The 15,935-nt window shown below is 30.2% G+C and overlaps 1 protein-coding gene and 1 long non-coding RNA gene across 28 annotated transcripts; both read left to right on the forward strand.

Moving 5' to 3' along the window:
* Positions 1-3,308: 3,308 nt before the first annotated feature.
* Positions 3,309-9,364, forward strand: LOC114175394. Of its 27 annotated transcripts, none has more exons than XR_003602835.1 (14): positions 3,309-3,673; positions 3,798-3,929; positions 4,103-4,192; positions 5,001-5,089; positions 5,183-5,580; positions 6,554-6,657; positions 6,739-6,938; positions 7,075-7,725; positions 7,913-8,051; positions 8,127-8,219; positions 8,286-8,387; positions 8,468-8,683; positions 8,928-9,071; positions 9,146-9,362. It is a non-coding gene; the product is annotated as an uncharacterized LOC114175394 (long non-coding RNA). The 27 variants fall into 27 exon arrangements; XR_003602833.1 differs by having other exon boundaries at positions 7,922-8,051; XR_003602841.1 differs by having other exon boundaries at positions 3,309-3,484; positions 3,656-3,673; positions 7,922-8,219.
* A 4,097-nt stretch (positions 9,365-13,461) lies between these two features.
* LOC114162148 lies at positions 13,462-15,652 on the forward strand. The gene is made up of 2 exons (XM_028045940.1): positions 13,462-13,608; positions 13,704-15,652. Exons 1-2 carry the CDS (start codon positions 13,530-13,532, stop codon positions 15,263-15,265), a joined length of 1,641 nt encoding a protein of 546 aa, XP_027901741.1. The 5' UTR covers positions 13,462-13,529; the 3' UTR covers positions 15,266-15,652.
* Positions 15,653-15,935: the final 283 nt, after the last annotated feature.

Below are 15,935 nucleotides of genomic sequence, written 5' to 3' on the forward strand. Positions count from 1 at the left end.
ATGTTTTCAAACTAAATATTATTTATATCACAAAAAAATAAAAAAATAACTTTATTTTTTTCATAATAATCATTAATATCTAAATATTTAGATGTTAATTTTTTTTTTCAAAAAGTAAAGACATTATTTAAAAATAAATATTATCTTTTTCAAAATTAATGAATAATAATGTTAAAAAAATTAACTCATCTAAAATTCATTTCATATTTTTAAAAGGGCAATTCAGTCAATTTTATTTTTTATCTATTCAAATTTTCTTTTTATCTATTACTTCCATCCTATGATGCACCGATACTTCAACTTGGGTCACGTATCCGTGTCCAACACGTATTGTATCCGATACTTCAGGATACTTTAATGATACTTATCAGTAAAATATCTAATCTATAAAGTAGTATTATACTACAATAAAATCTTTGAATAATGACCAAATTTTCGTGACAAAAAATAATTAGTCACTATATAGTGACCAAATTGACAACTAAAGTAGTTTCAAAAAATTATAATTGGTCTCAAAATTGATAATTAAAATATTTTCAATTATGAATTGTTTTTAAATTGGTCACTAACATTAGTTACAAGGTTTTGACTATCAAAATAATTAGTCTTTAATTAGAAAATTTGGATTCAGACATTAACAATCATATATTTATTATGTTTGTAGGAATTATTATACACTTTTCAATATTTATATATCACGTATCTATCACGTATTGTATTATATTATTTTGAAAATAAACGTATTGACGTATCAGTATTGACGTATCAGATACACGTATCATATCTGTGCATTATAGCTTCCATCAAATCACTCACAAACTTCACTCTCTAATCTACTCAAAAATCACCTCCAAATCTCTTAAAAAAAACCACATCAATTTCACTCTCTAATTCTTTCAATATCTTCCTCTCCCTCTCTCTCAAATCAATCTATCCAAAAGAACACACCCTAGATCTTTAAATATGAAAGAAAGAATATATTTTAAATTATGAGTTTAAAATCTATATAATCTGAAATACAGCTAGAGTGAAATTATAGAAGTGTGGAAAGAAGTTGACGACAATAAATGTGCTAGGTTGTCATATTTAATCAAATCTTCTAGTTATGAGATGTGCAAGGACATTATCCTTACGGACTGATATTAATATGTGGGGCCTAGTATTGAAGTTTTAATTTTTGTTAAGATATATTTTTACGTATATAATAATATTAGCATATGAAATTTAAGAAACTAAAATTGTTTTATCTAAATAAGATATTTATTTAATTTAAATTTCATGTATTTTTTTTTTAATTATATTAAAAATTCTCTAAACGAAACTCAAATTTAAATTGTCCATCCAAACACTACCTGAAGTTAAAAAAAAAATCTTAAAAATTAAAGAACCTTCACCATTAATTGCTCACTACTCTTACTTTAAGAACATATGATGTCACAAATTAAGGTATGAAGAATGCTATTCTTACTTTAAGAACATATGATCTCACAAAATAAGTTATGAAGAATAAAGGCAAAGTTAAGGATTAGGAGTTTGTCTCTTGATATTATTTCACTACGACTAAACCGTGTACAGCAAATGGATTGAGATGTCATAAATTAAAGAAATTATTTTTTTGATACATGTACATTTTGGTCTAACAAATTATTATAAAGTTGACTTGATGATTATACCCTAAATACATGTTAAAGATGTTGGACTAAAGAACAAAGCATGCCTTAAGAAAAATTGTTTTGGTGATGATGTTTAAAGATTTTGACGTTGAAGATGTATTATGTATTAAAGTTTTTATTGCATGTGTTTGAGAGTCTTATATACTGACAAGAGTTTCACTTTAGCATACAATCAATTTTAAAATTAATTAAGAAAAAATTGAAAGGTTAAAAACATGTAAAAAGGTTTTGAGTTTGTATTAATCGGTTAAGATTTTATATAATTGATTAAAGACAATTTTTCTTCTTACTGAATAATAATAATAATAATAATAATAATAAAATTTCTAAAATAATAGTAATTAATTTTAGAAATAAAAGAAATAGAAATATTAATATTATAAAATTATTTTTATAAATTATATAATATTATATATGAAATACTAACAATTATAATAATAGCACACTATTGCTTTCATGATGTTCATTTGTAGCATGTGACACCATTCTATTATAACATTTTATAACATGAGGTAACAATACCTTAATCACCATAAATGTAGATAAGATATTTATCTATTAAAAGATAAGTTCAATCTAATAAAATATGTAGGTCAAGAAAAATAAGATTGAGAAGTTAGAGTGAGTCCAAGTAACGGAAGAGAGAGAAATAGAGGAAGAAAAGAAAGAGATGGAGAAAGAAAAGCAAGCTAACATCAAGAAAACATTTATTATTTTATCTTTTTATGTTATTATCTATTATTTGTTCATAATTATTCTTATATTTATAGTAAGTGAGATGTTCCTAACTTCAGTCTAATTTATATTTAGCTTCAGTTACATATTGATCGTATTTATTTAATTTATATTTATCTTGAGAGTCACACACTGATTATATTTATATAATTTATATTTAACTCCAGTCACTACAAAAAAAATTGCATTTAACGGGAGTTATTTAGCGAAGGTTAATATAACCTTAGTAATGGATTAACTTAACTGAGATTTTTAAAATCTCTGTTAAATCCCAAAGGTTTAGTGTTAAACCTCTATAAAATAGTGTAGGTTTTCAAAACCTCCGTTAAATTACAAAGGTTTAATTTTAAACCTCTAAAAAATAGTATAGATTTTTAAAACCTCCCTTAAATTACAAAGGTTTAGTGTTAAATCTCTAAAAAGTAGTATAGGTTTTAAAATCTTTGCTAAATTACAAAGATTTAGTTTTAAACCTCTAGAAAATAGTTTAGGTTTCTTTCAAACTCCAAGTTCAAACTCCATAAAATGTATACAATTATTACTTCTAATATTTTTTTTTTGCCAATTTATTTCTATGAAAATATATGTAATGTTCCTTAAAAATTATTTATTAAAAAAATACATGTAGATTATTTTCTTTTAAAAAAAGCCTTCCACAATTAATTCACATAAATTTTGTTATATAAAATTATCCTAAAGTAATTATACTTATTATGATTTATTTTTTAATAATTAAATTAAGTGTCGTTATCAAATTAAAGAAAATGTGTTTTATTTTTATGATAATTTTTATTTTAAAAAATATGAAAGTAATTTTATAATAAATAAAATTAATTTGGAGCAAACTAAAGATCCATTTTTCAAATTATAAGACATTCTTCCTCTCACATCTGTCAAACGTCCATCTTTCTTCTTCAACTACTTCACACGACCACGACACAATATTTTTCGCACTTCCTAACAACAATCTTACGCATTTTGCTTTCTCCTTTGCTCTTGGCAACATCATTTTTCTCAGTCTTTCGCTCTTGGCATATAAGTTTGAATTTTAATCTCAGTGGTTCACTCTCTTTTAGGTTTTTGTTTGCACTTTCATTTTCTCTTCTTGCTCTCTCTCTCCCCTCTCGTATGCTTTCTCTGTGATTCACATTATTATTGTGATTTTCACATGTTATGCTTTCTCCGTCACATGTTCATCGCAACAACTTAAATTTGCTTACGATATGCGATTATTGGCTCATCACAAGTTCATTGTTTTTCTCCAGGTAATTTTTTCATAGTTTAAGTAAAATTTTCTCTGTTCCTGAAACTTAAATCTCTAATAAGAGTGAAGACCATTTTCGTCGAGATTCGAAACCTAAATCTATTGTTATTGGCATCACGCTGGAGTTCACCGACGAAGACAGAGGGAGCGACAAGGGAAGCGTGGAGATGTCGTGGTCAAATGCGTCCAAGAAGAGCAAGTCGTTGAAGTTCATTAATAGAATATGAATGCAAAATTAGCAGTGCCCAACAGATGCGGTGAGGAGTTTTTAATATCTAAATACTTCATCTACTGTTGTTCATAATTTAAGAAGCTTCCACAAAAAATAAAAGTAAAGAAGTTCATTAATAGAACAAAAATTCAAGTTTAAGGATCACTTTCATCCATAACTAATGATATAACCTTTCCTCTCTTTTTTTCTCTGTATCAGATTCAATCGTGTGGTTAGTGGTGGTATCTCCTCCAAATTCTTACATGCATTCTGCTACTTACTCCCTCATTTTCTAAAGATGATCGAAAGGTAAATAACATATATTCCAAATCCTTTTTTTTTTATCTGCAATAAATTACTCTTATTGCAAACATATATATCTTCTAAGTGTGTACAATACTTCAGAAGCTATATCTTTCCATAAATTACTCTTACGTTCTTATCTTATTATGATTTTTTTAAACAGTTCTAGTGATACTTTTTTTCTTAAAGGAATGTTGGATTTCTTTCAAGTTAACGAGAGCTTTGGATTATTGGTCCGCAACTTGCTTTTCAGTGTCCCTTCTAATTTATATATCCTACACTAAACTCTTTGCTTCTCTAACTTTATCCTCCAAACGCTTTGCTTCTCTTTTCAGGTCCCTTCTAATTTAAACTCTATGCTTTCACAAAGTTTTTAAATACTTGTCGGTTTTAATCTGAAATAGAGAATGTCACATTTAATTTTCTCAACCACAACTAAACATTTGATTGTGCTATACTAAATTTTCTCAGTATCAACCTTTTCTTTTTTAAATCTTGTGTTCGAACATCCCAATTATTCATATTTAGACTTTATTTTGTTTTTCATTTAGACTAAATAGATAAAAATGCGAAAAATGTACACAAGATAGATTATGATCTACAGAACTAAAACCTACCTACTTATCACATATAGACATAAACCTAATCTGACCTAACATATTATTAACGTTTTTCCCGTTTGCTTACATAAATCATATATACGTTGCTATTCACTCCAATCACTAGATAGGTTAAATTTAGCTTTGTTTGAATTTTATTGATCAGCACTTTGCATTTAATTTATGTTGTTGGTACTCTAATTAATTTAATACAGATTTACATAGTCTACATGGGGGAACATCCGAAGGGCATGGAACGCACAGAGTCACTTCATACTATTACGATTCAAAGTGTCATCACCAGGTCACATATTATCACACAATTCTTGATCCTAGTTTTCATTATTCGCTTCTAAAATAACTTTGATTAAAATTCAAAATGGTATCCATGTAGCAGAGTTGCAGTAGATACTTTGGTGCACAGCTACAAGAGTTTCAATGGATTTGTGGCAAGGCTGACCAAAGAAGAATAAAAAGGAATGAAATGTAGTTTTAATATGATTGTGAATCTATAACTATATAGATGTATACCTTTTGTGAAAATTTGGAATGTTTGGCAGGAATGGACGGGGTGGTTTCTATTATTCCAAACAGAATCCACAGTATCCAAACATCAAGGTCCTGGGACTTTCTTGGCTTCCCCGAAAATGTCCAAAGAACAAAAGAAGAAAGTAACGTAATCGTTGGAGTACTGGATACTGGAATTTGGCCTAATTCCACTAGCTTCACCGACGGAGGCGTTGGTCCGCCACCACAAAAATGGAAAGGAACATGCCAGAACTTCACTTGCAATAAGTAAGTGATGTTTGTTATAACATGCTACAACACATATAGATAAAAAGCATGTCTGGTTTACTAAAGATGGACCTAATGGAAGCATTATACATTATTCTGTTTACTTGTTATATCTGTAAACACATATAAATAAACTATCAAATACAAAATTCAAAATATTCAGCGTATCAAATAATTAAATTTTGGTGTTGACATTCTTTTAAGCTTACCGTTTCCAGTTAAGGTAGGAACTAAGAATTCTTAGTTTCTTAATGTCAGTTTCTAAGAAACTTTTGATCCAAAGTCACTGGCCCTTGTTCCAGGATCCAAATAGTTGATTATTGTAATTATGTTGTTTTGAATTCTAGGAAGATAAAGTCAAATCTGCTAAAACTGAAATGGGTGCGGTGAGGGAAGGGAATGAGAGATTGAAGAAAGAGTAAAGAAAAAAATCACTAAAGCATAATTCACATTTAAATCCACCTAGAATCTGCAATAAATCACCAATAATGTGAACAAAAACCAAAAGAAAAATATGGCAAATATCATACAATAATCTAAAACAATGAAGGCGAATCAAAATAAAAAATGATCTGTTCCACTTGACAAACTCAGCCTCTTCGCTTTGATCATCATGGGAAGTAGATGAATCAACCACACCCTTGTTTGGAACATCTTTGTGAAGGATGTCAAAGAAACGGAGTTGAAGGGAGTGGTATTTAGCCATTCTCTATTATAGCTTTAAATGGAACACATTTCAAGCTGCTTGGTAATTTAACACTATGTTTTAATTTTGTCAATTTTGTATCCATAGTGTGGCTATACAGCCAGATTAAATTTGCATCCAATGTCATGTAACCCAACCCTTTCCCTCTGCTACAAGAATTAAAGAAAACTGTTTGTGTTGATTTACTTTGTGTGTCTGCACATTAAAAGGCATCTATGTATTTAAGTTGGTGGCTGAGTTATTTGTAATTTCCATGCCAATTTTCAGCCTACTGATCCCAACATGAAAAGTTCTCAAGTCTTGACCAAGTTCCTTCCATTAATGATTGGTTACTTTGCTCTCTCAATTCCTTCTGGTCTTAGCCTTTACTGGTTAGTATAGGTAAAGCTCACAGTTGGTTTTGATTATTTAGCCCATATCTATACTTACCCATTGTTTTTTGTGTTGTGCAGGTTAACAAATAACATATTGAGCATTGGACAACAAGTATGGCATCAAAATTTAGGAGGTTCCAAAAATCCAGTGAGGCAAGTCCTAGATGATATCATAAAAAATGACCGGAGCCAGGTTTAGAAGTCAATATCTAAGCTAAATTCCACAATAGCGGAAGAAGCCAGCCAAAGTGCGAAAACAGCCAGTCAGTCAAGTTCAAGTATAAGTCATTTTATTACACATATAAATATCCTTCTTCTGTTACATAAGTCTGCATGTATATGTGACAATGATGAATTGTGTATCTCGTTTTTTCACAGTGAAAGTGAGCTATATGGGTAAATTCTGTTTTACAGGTACATGAACTATAAAATCAGATGTTATTGTACATATCTGAAGCGTTGTAAGAGTTCAGCATCTAAGAGGCCATAGAGCATATTGTATCTTCTAAAGAGGTATTAAAACCTTGTGCTTTAAGTCTTCTTGCTAGTGAATAATGAAAATTTGATATTTCCCACTCTCATGCTTGATGGAGTTAGATTTAAATTATTGGTTACTCTTAGCAGATGAAATGTGACTGGGGAAAACATTGCAAGTAATTCATTGTCTAAAATTAAATTATTTCTCCTTTAAAAGAATAAAACACAGATTGTTGTATTTTAGTAGTCACGAGACGACATCATGTTTTCTTGTCACAGTGCAACTAGTTTGTTCTAACTTTCTATTCTAGTCAACTAACATACCCCTATTAGCCTACCCTTAATTAGACAAAGCAAAATTTCAGTTATTTATTAGTAATACTTGACAAATAGACTAAGAGCAAATTATTAGTAAGGATTCTTGTGAAATGGAATAGTGATAACCAACCAATTGATGATACCGGAGCATTGTTGAATATGTTTTTAGGTCGTGTTGCAAGAAATGTTAATGCCTTTCCAATCAGCTATCAAAGTTGGAGGAAGATTCCCAATGATTAGAAAGAAGATATTCTTAAGAAAACCATTCAAGTAATTGACCTATAATTTCTTTTATATGTTTTGATTCTTGTTATATGTCAATTGTTGTTAAACTAGTTTTGTAATAATTTTGAAAGCTAAGTTTCTAGTGGAATCTAATGCTCATGTGACATATATATATATATATATATATATATATATATATATATATATTCAAATCACTTAACATAAAATGGAGTGAGTATAGACAACAACTATGGCAACAAAGAGATGATGGAACACGTAATAGAGATGAAATTATTACAATGTGTCCAGAAGGAATGAATAAAGACCAATGAGCTTCTTTTGTTGACTACCGTTTAAATTCAAGGACTAAGGTAATAAAACTATCTTTTCTATTCTTTTAAGTGTTACTTCACTTATTTTTAGTAATTTTCTACATATATGCTTAGGAAATTGCCAAAAAAAATAAGGATAATAGAAAGAAGCAAGCAGTTCCTCACACAAGTGGATCGAAGAGCATTGCACGAAAGAAGGATGAGATGGTAACTTTATTCATCAATCATTTTTGTTATATCATATATGATTCATGATTTTCTTAAGTTTTATAGGAGCAAGAGCTTGGTCGCAAAGTTAGTAGGGGAGAAGTTTGGATAGCAACACATAAACATGCTAATGGGGAATTTGTGAATGATGGAGCAAGAGAGATTGGAGTAAGTATAAGTTTTCTAAAGACAAATACTGAATCAAATTGAATGTTACCTTCATTGATAACATTTTGTATTATTTGTAGGAAAAAATTAAATCATATGAGACAAATACATCTTCCCTTTCACAAGATATATCAATTGAAGATTCACTAGCTCATGTTCTAGGAAGTAAAGAACATTGTGATCATGTCCGAGGAATGGGATTGGGACCTTGCCTTTCTCGCGTGTTTGGATATACTAGGAATTTTCATTTTGGGACATCCTCATCTTGTCCTTCTTATTCAGAATTGCAAAATCAGGTTATTGATTTGGATTGTCATGTGTAGCAATATGATGTTGTTTGCTTTGGATTGTCATGCCAAGGTTGTAAATGTTGTCGTGTTGAATATTATTGGACACTATTAATGTTGTTGTTGTGTTGCTTTGGATTGTTTTCTATAAGTAGGAGTAAGAAATGTAGTATATTTTTTGTTGATAGATTGAGTGTTTTATAATGTTTATGTGTTTTTTATGATTTTAACAATAGATTGTGTTCTAATATAGGTCACTGCATTAAAGTCACAATTGGATGAACAAAATAAACGAAATGAAGAACGTGACAAAAGACTTGATGTAATCATGAACTTCTTTTCTCAAAATTATCAAGGTTAATTCCCTCCTGAGTTGACTATGTTCAATCCTACACCGGTAATGTTTAAGACTACATAACTTTTATTTTTCAGAGTTTACATTTGTAATTATGATTCACATTTATATTGTAGGTTTCTAATCAAGGAAGTGTGCCAACTAATACAACAAGTTCTGGACATGAGGAAAATCATATGTGATAGTTGAATAATATAATGTGGAAGTTAATTGAATCATTTTATGTTTTGAGAACCATTGCAGTACTTCATGAGAGTTTTTGCTGACTAATATTGTACTTGAATTTGAATTTGAATTCATATATTTGTTATACTTTGATATACATTTAGTCATCTATAAATAATTTGTCAATTTGATGAGTTTATATCTATTTATGTATAATTTCATTAAATATAGATTAAAAAAATAAAATAAATGTAAATAATTGTGATTGAAAAAATATATATGAATACATAAATGATAAATGAGTAAAAAAATATAATAATAATAATAATTTAAAAATCTATGGTACTTTACGGAGGTTTTGAAACCTATAGTATTTTACGGAGGTTTTGAAGCCTAGGGTATTTTAGGGGTTTTTGAAACCTAAGGTATTTTATGGGGTTTCTGAAACCTATGTTATTTTATGGAGATTCTAAAACCCATAGTATTTTATAGAGGTTTCAAAATCCACGATATTTTATGGAGGTTTCAAAATTCATAGTAATTAACCGGGGTTTTAAACCCACAAAACTTAACTGAGGTTTTAAAACCTATGTTAAATACAAGAGGATAAAAAACCTCCGTTATTGATTGGTGCTTCCTGGGGTTCGTAAAAACCTCGGCTAACACATTCTCCAGGGATGGTTTAGCGGGAGAAATCGAAACCCCGGGTAAAGAACTTAGTAGAGGTTTGAACCCTGGGTAATGTAAAAATAAACCTCCGCTAAAAATATTTTTTCTTGTAGTGAGTCACGCATTAATCATATTTATTTAATTTATATTTAACTTCACGTACTGATCATATTTATTTAATTTATATTTAACTTCAGTCATGCACTGTTTATTTAATTATATTTATGTCCAATTACACACTGTTATTTATTTAATAATTATATTGTTTGATTTCAAATATTTATTATTTTATTTGCTTATGGCAATAATAAAGTTTAGGATAAATATATATTGGATTATTGTAGCTGGAGTTATAACCTTCATGATTTAAATGAGTATGTTTTACTCAAGATAAGATATTCTTAGGTTATTCGGTTAGCCATAGTGAAACTCATTTATCTTGACTAGTCACTACAAAATTAATTGAAATCTTTATAAAATATGAAGATAAGTTTGGTGGATTATAAAGAATTTATCTTTCTTTTTTATCTTATTTTAATAAATTGTAATTCTACATGATATTTGTCTCACTTTTTTTGTTTTATTATTTGTGTATGAATAACAAAATTCGGAGATCTCACTTCTCCGTTTTATTGTTTGTATATGAAAAATAAAATTTGAAAATCTCACTTTAATTAGATGGATATGTCAAACATGTCAATTCTTTCACTGCAGATATTGTATCCACTTTCCCAGGAAATATTTGGCAAACAAATGTGGTTAACAACTCGATGACCTTCAAGGAACATGAAGTTCAATCTTCACTTTTGTGACAACTCCATACATACCCATCTTCATACAAGGGACCTAGAGTGGTCACCTTCTTTATGCCACCCATGGTTCATATTAACCCTTCGATTAACTTATTTCCTCTTAACGACCGAAGCCTATTACTATGTATCCGAGTAAGAAGAAAAAATAAATAAATAGCATTCCTTCTCTTACTAATGTTAGAGAAATGTAGAATGTAAAATATATGATGTAAACTATGGAATATAAAAAGTATTGTAAAATATATAAAGTTATTGTACATTGTTTTGTGTAACATTGTAATATATAGACATATATATAATTATGTTCTTAATGTTACACCTATGTTTTATAATAAAATAATAGTGATTACATTAACTATGTTAGCCAAGGATAAATGACATATGTATAAGCTTCTCTTTAATTTTATATTTCCATTTTATCTAAACTCAAGTATAATATAGTTATCTTTTAAATAAAAAAAATTATCATATATTTAAGAAGAGATGTCAGCAATTACAAACTTCACATATGTTTGAAAATGATATGTTACAAACTGTTCATGTGTCACTTGAATAACTTCAATTTTGTTCCATGCACTTACAAGGACATGCAAACTAGTTACAATCATATATATATATATATATATATATATATATATATATATATATATATATATATATATATATATATATACATTGGAAAGTCATATATGAAGGAAGTTACAACTATCATATGTACTTGAAAGTAACTTTTTATGTGCCTAACCTAATGCTCTTGTAATTATAGATTATTGTAATATCTTTTGCTTCGTGAAATGCTCAATTTGATGAAGATGTTGTGAATGTTGAACATTGCGTTGAGAATTGGTTTATGCCCATTTAGACGTGCCTCGTGTGTGGATTGAACAAGATCATGACTGAGTACTAGTTGGTGGATTTCTCTGTCTTTTTTTTTTTTACCAATGTTTGAATTTTTTCTTGGAGAATTTTGAGCTTGGATTCGTGTTGTTTTCTAATCGTCTCCAAGTCATTTGTTGTTTTTATTTGTATTATTGCATGACTCTCACTGTTTTAGAGCTGCAAATCACACTTACATTCATCGTATTCCCTTTGATGTGAGATTTAAAGTTGTTGTATTAATGATGTTAATCTCAATTTTATTGAATTTGAAATAGTTTGACTTCATATAGAAACTATGAATATATGTGGCCTAGGGAGCTCTTTACTAAGACCCAATGCGTACTAAATAACATTTTTTGTTGAGATCTTAATTAGGTGGAATCTCTGATCCATGAGTAGAGTTATGGACGACAATGCAAATGATCATATAGCTTTAATTAGCAATAATCAAACGGTTAAACAATTTCTTAAATTAGTTACCAACTAATTGATAGATATTTAAATTATTTTCAAAATACACTGGTATACAAATAAATTTAACACAAAGCTTATCCTCTATTGACTTTCTAGTATTTGTTTTTCAATATATAACGTATAGACATGGGCTACATTCCATCATTTCCATGTTAGTTAAAGGATAATTGACTACAACTTAAATCACCATTTTCACTAAAACTTATGTATGCGTAGAACAACACGATGATAATTTCAAATTACTAAATACGTTGTATAAGAGATCTTATGTTCCCCGTATTTGAATTAATATTTGGTTGTTGTGATTAAAAAACACATATGGATGTTTGTTGTGATTTTAATATTTGGCATTGACATTTTGGGCTAGATATGTTATTGAGATTAAAATACATTTTAAATACTTAACAAGAAACATGTTAAGACATATGTACCTAACTACATATTAATACTTTGGTAGTTGACGTATAGGAAATTAAACTTGAAATTATGATTAAGATCAGGAATGGTTTGATTAAAAATAGTAAATTGTGAGATCATAAATTTTATTTTTTATAAAAACAATATTATAACATAAATAATTAAAATAAAATCATTTTTTTTGTCTGTGTATATCATTATGTGAAGAGATGCATTATGTTTGTCTTAATTGAAATTTATTTTTATTAAAATACATTCATCCAACAAAAGTAGTGAACTAATGTAACAGAAAGCACTCAGAACAAAAAAGTGAACTTTTAATTTCTTTAACTTTTAGCTAGGTTTGAGATTTTAATTAAAACTTCTTTCACATGATAAAGAGAGTAGGTAGTGGGACCAAAAAGAGACATAATAACTAAGTTTTTAGTAGCATTAATTATTAATTGAATTTAGGTTTTATTGTAAATGAACTCCATTCAACTAAAAAGTCGAATCCGTAAAATGAAAAGCACACAAAAAATATTGATTCATATGATTTTGTGATTATATTCGATAATCAGTATGTTTTCACGATCTCATGGTTGTAGAATTTTGAATAAAAAATACTATACAATTTAAACTACACCTGTCTGACACAATGTGCACTTGACAGGTTCAACTATTCAGTTATTGCTTTTTTTGTTTTTTTTTATAAGATTTCTTTCTTTAGTCAAAAATGTCTGCCAGATAGCTAGCTTTGCAAGGTTTATCTAATAATAAACGTGGAAAATTTTATTATCAGCAATTAGCACTTAAATAGTTCGAAGAAACACACTCATTCACACAAGCCCTTTGAGCAAGTTACCTCTTGAGGATAACATTTATGCAATAAGAAGTTTCGTATGTGAACACATATTTTGAAATAATTGGTACAATACTACAACACGTTAAAAAAAACTTGCACGTTTATGGTTCAATTTTATACTATATATCAAATTGGCCACGAGAGGAATATACCTACTATAATTTCGCTATATATGAGAACCAATCATTTATTATCACACAAACATTGCTCAATCCTCTATCATCCTAGAAAAACTCAACAATGGGGAACTCTTCAAATAAAGCTCTTCCCATCGATACAACTTTTAAGCTTCCTGCAAATCTACCACTTTGGCCACAAGGTGTTTTTCGCTCTCCTTTTTGCTGCAAGATTGTTATTTATTACTTCTGTTGATTGCATACATGTTTCTTATTGGATTTTGAATTGCAACTTTAGGTGGTGGTGATGGTGGTGGATTTGCTACTGGAACTATAACTATAGGAGGTCTTAAGTTGTTTCAAATTTCAACGTTCAACAGGGTTTGGACAACCTTAGAAGGTGGGCCTGGTGATGCAGGAGCAACTTTCTTTGAGCCAGCAGGAATACCAGAAGGGTTCTTCATCTTAGGCCACTACAGCCAACCCAACAACAAGCCTCTTTTTGGATCAGTTCTGGTGGCAAAAGATGAACCATCTTCAGGTAGCAATGAAGCTTTGAAGAAACCAGTTGATTACACACTGGTGTGGAGCAGCAAATCAAAAAAGATCAAACAAGACAAAGATGGATATGTTTGGCTACCAACAGCACCTGATGGCTACAAAGCCTTGGGCCATGTTGTCACCACCACATCTGAGAAGCCTTCACTTGACAAAATCAGGTGTGTGAGGACAGATCTCACAGAGCAGTGTGAGATAAACTCATGGATCTGGGGACCAGACAAGAGCAATGATGGGAAAGGTTTTGGTGTTCATGAAGTAAGGCCAAGCAATAGAGGCATTGAAGCTCCTGGTGTTGTTGTTGGAACCTTTTTTGCACACAATGGTGAAACTCCTTCCTCACTCCCTATTGCTTGTTTGAAGAACCCCAACATGGAATTCTCCTCCATGCCAAACTTAACCCAAATCAAGGCACTACTCCAAGCTTACTCTCCTTTTATGTACTTGCATCCTAAAGAAAAGTTCCAACCTGCTTCTGTTAAGTGGTATTTTAGCAATGGGGCATTGCTTTTCAAGAAAGGGGAAGAGTCAAAACCTGTGGCAATAGACCCAACAGGCTCTAACCTTCCTCAGGGTGGAAGCAATGATGGTGAGTATTGGTTGGACCTTCCTGCAGACAAAGCCAACAAGGAGAGGGTGAAGAAAGGGGATTTCAAGAGTTTCCAAGCCTATGTCAATGCAAAACCCATGTTTGGAGGAACATTCACTGACCTTGCCATGTGGGTTTTCTACCCATTCAATGGTCCTGGAACAGCCAAAGTAGGGCTCATAGATATTCCACTTGGGGTGATAGGAGAACATATTGGGGACTGGGAGCATGTGACACTAAGGGTAAGCAATTTCAATGGAGAACTGAAAAAGGTTTATGTGTCACAACATAGCAGTGGTGAATGGGTTGAGGCCCCTCAGCTTGAGTTCCAAAGTGGAAACAAACCAGTGATTTATTCCTCCTTGAATGGGCATGCCATTTATGCAAAAGAAGGAGTTGTGATGCAAGGCCTTGATGGTGCTGGATTGAAGAATGAGTCTGCAAAGAGTGACAAGGTGGTTGACCTGGGATCAGGGTTTGAAATTGTTGCTGGTGAGTATTTGGGGTCAGCAATTGTAGAACCACCTTGGCTGAACTATTTGAGGCAATGGGGTCCAAAAATTTCCTATGACACTGCAAAGGAGTTAGATAAGTTGGAGAAGGTGTTCCCTGCATTGGATTCTCTTCAAAGGATTTTGCCAAATGAGTTGTTTGGAGAGGAAGGACCCACAGGACCTAAGCTCAAGAGAAATTGGAGTGGTGATGAAGTTTGAGTTGAATGATTGTTGGTGGCATTATTGAGACCATGCAATTGAAAAAGGAGACTTTAATTTGGTTGGTTGGTTATCTATTGTACTGTATTTTAGGGTTCACAAACATGTGTTACGTATTATTGACTGAGAGCAAAGTTTATGCTTGTTTGTATTTGCATGCCAGCTGTTCGGTTCCCACAACATTAAAAGGGGTATGATATTTTTCTTCGGATTAGGTGTATAAGGAGAGACAAAAATGGAAAAAGGTTTTTGTGTGTAGTTGGCTGATGATGAATTAGTGATGGTTGTGAGCAGTGAGGAATTGGAAATTTTAATTTGTGACGATGATAATGCTTATGCATATAAATTTGTTAGGCAATAATGAACTAGTTTTCTTTTTTTTCTTAAGTTAAAACTAATAAATTTTTGTGTGCATCAGGTTGATTTTTTAATTCCCCGAAATAAGAAAAAGGCTCATGTACTCTATTTTTTATTTTTGAAAAAAATAAAAAAGAAATGACGTGTGAATATAAAGAGTTGACTTTAAGTTTGGTTAGAAAATTTCACAACTTTTGACATATAAAAGTAAATTAAATTTGAATTGATTTTATTTTAATCTGTTTTTTTTTTAAATGTGTTTGGATATCACAATTCAAATTAAGTGAATTTTCATTTTTCTGTTTTGATAAAA

This window comes from Vigna unguiculata, chromosome 1 (genome assembly GCF_004118075.2).
Source record: "Vigna unguiculata cultivar IT97K-499-35 chromosome 1, ASM411807v1, whole genome shotgun sequence".
In the NCBI taxonomy this organism is placed as follows: domain Eukaryota; kingdom Viridiplantae; phylum Streptophyta; class Magnoliopsida; order Fabales; family Fabaceae; genus Vigna; species Vigna unguiculata.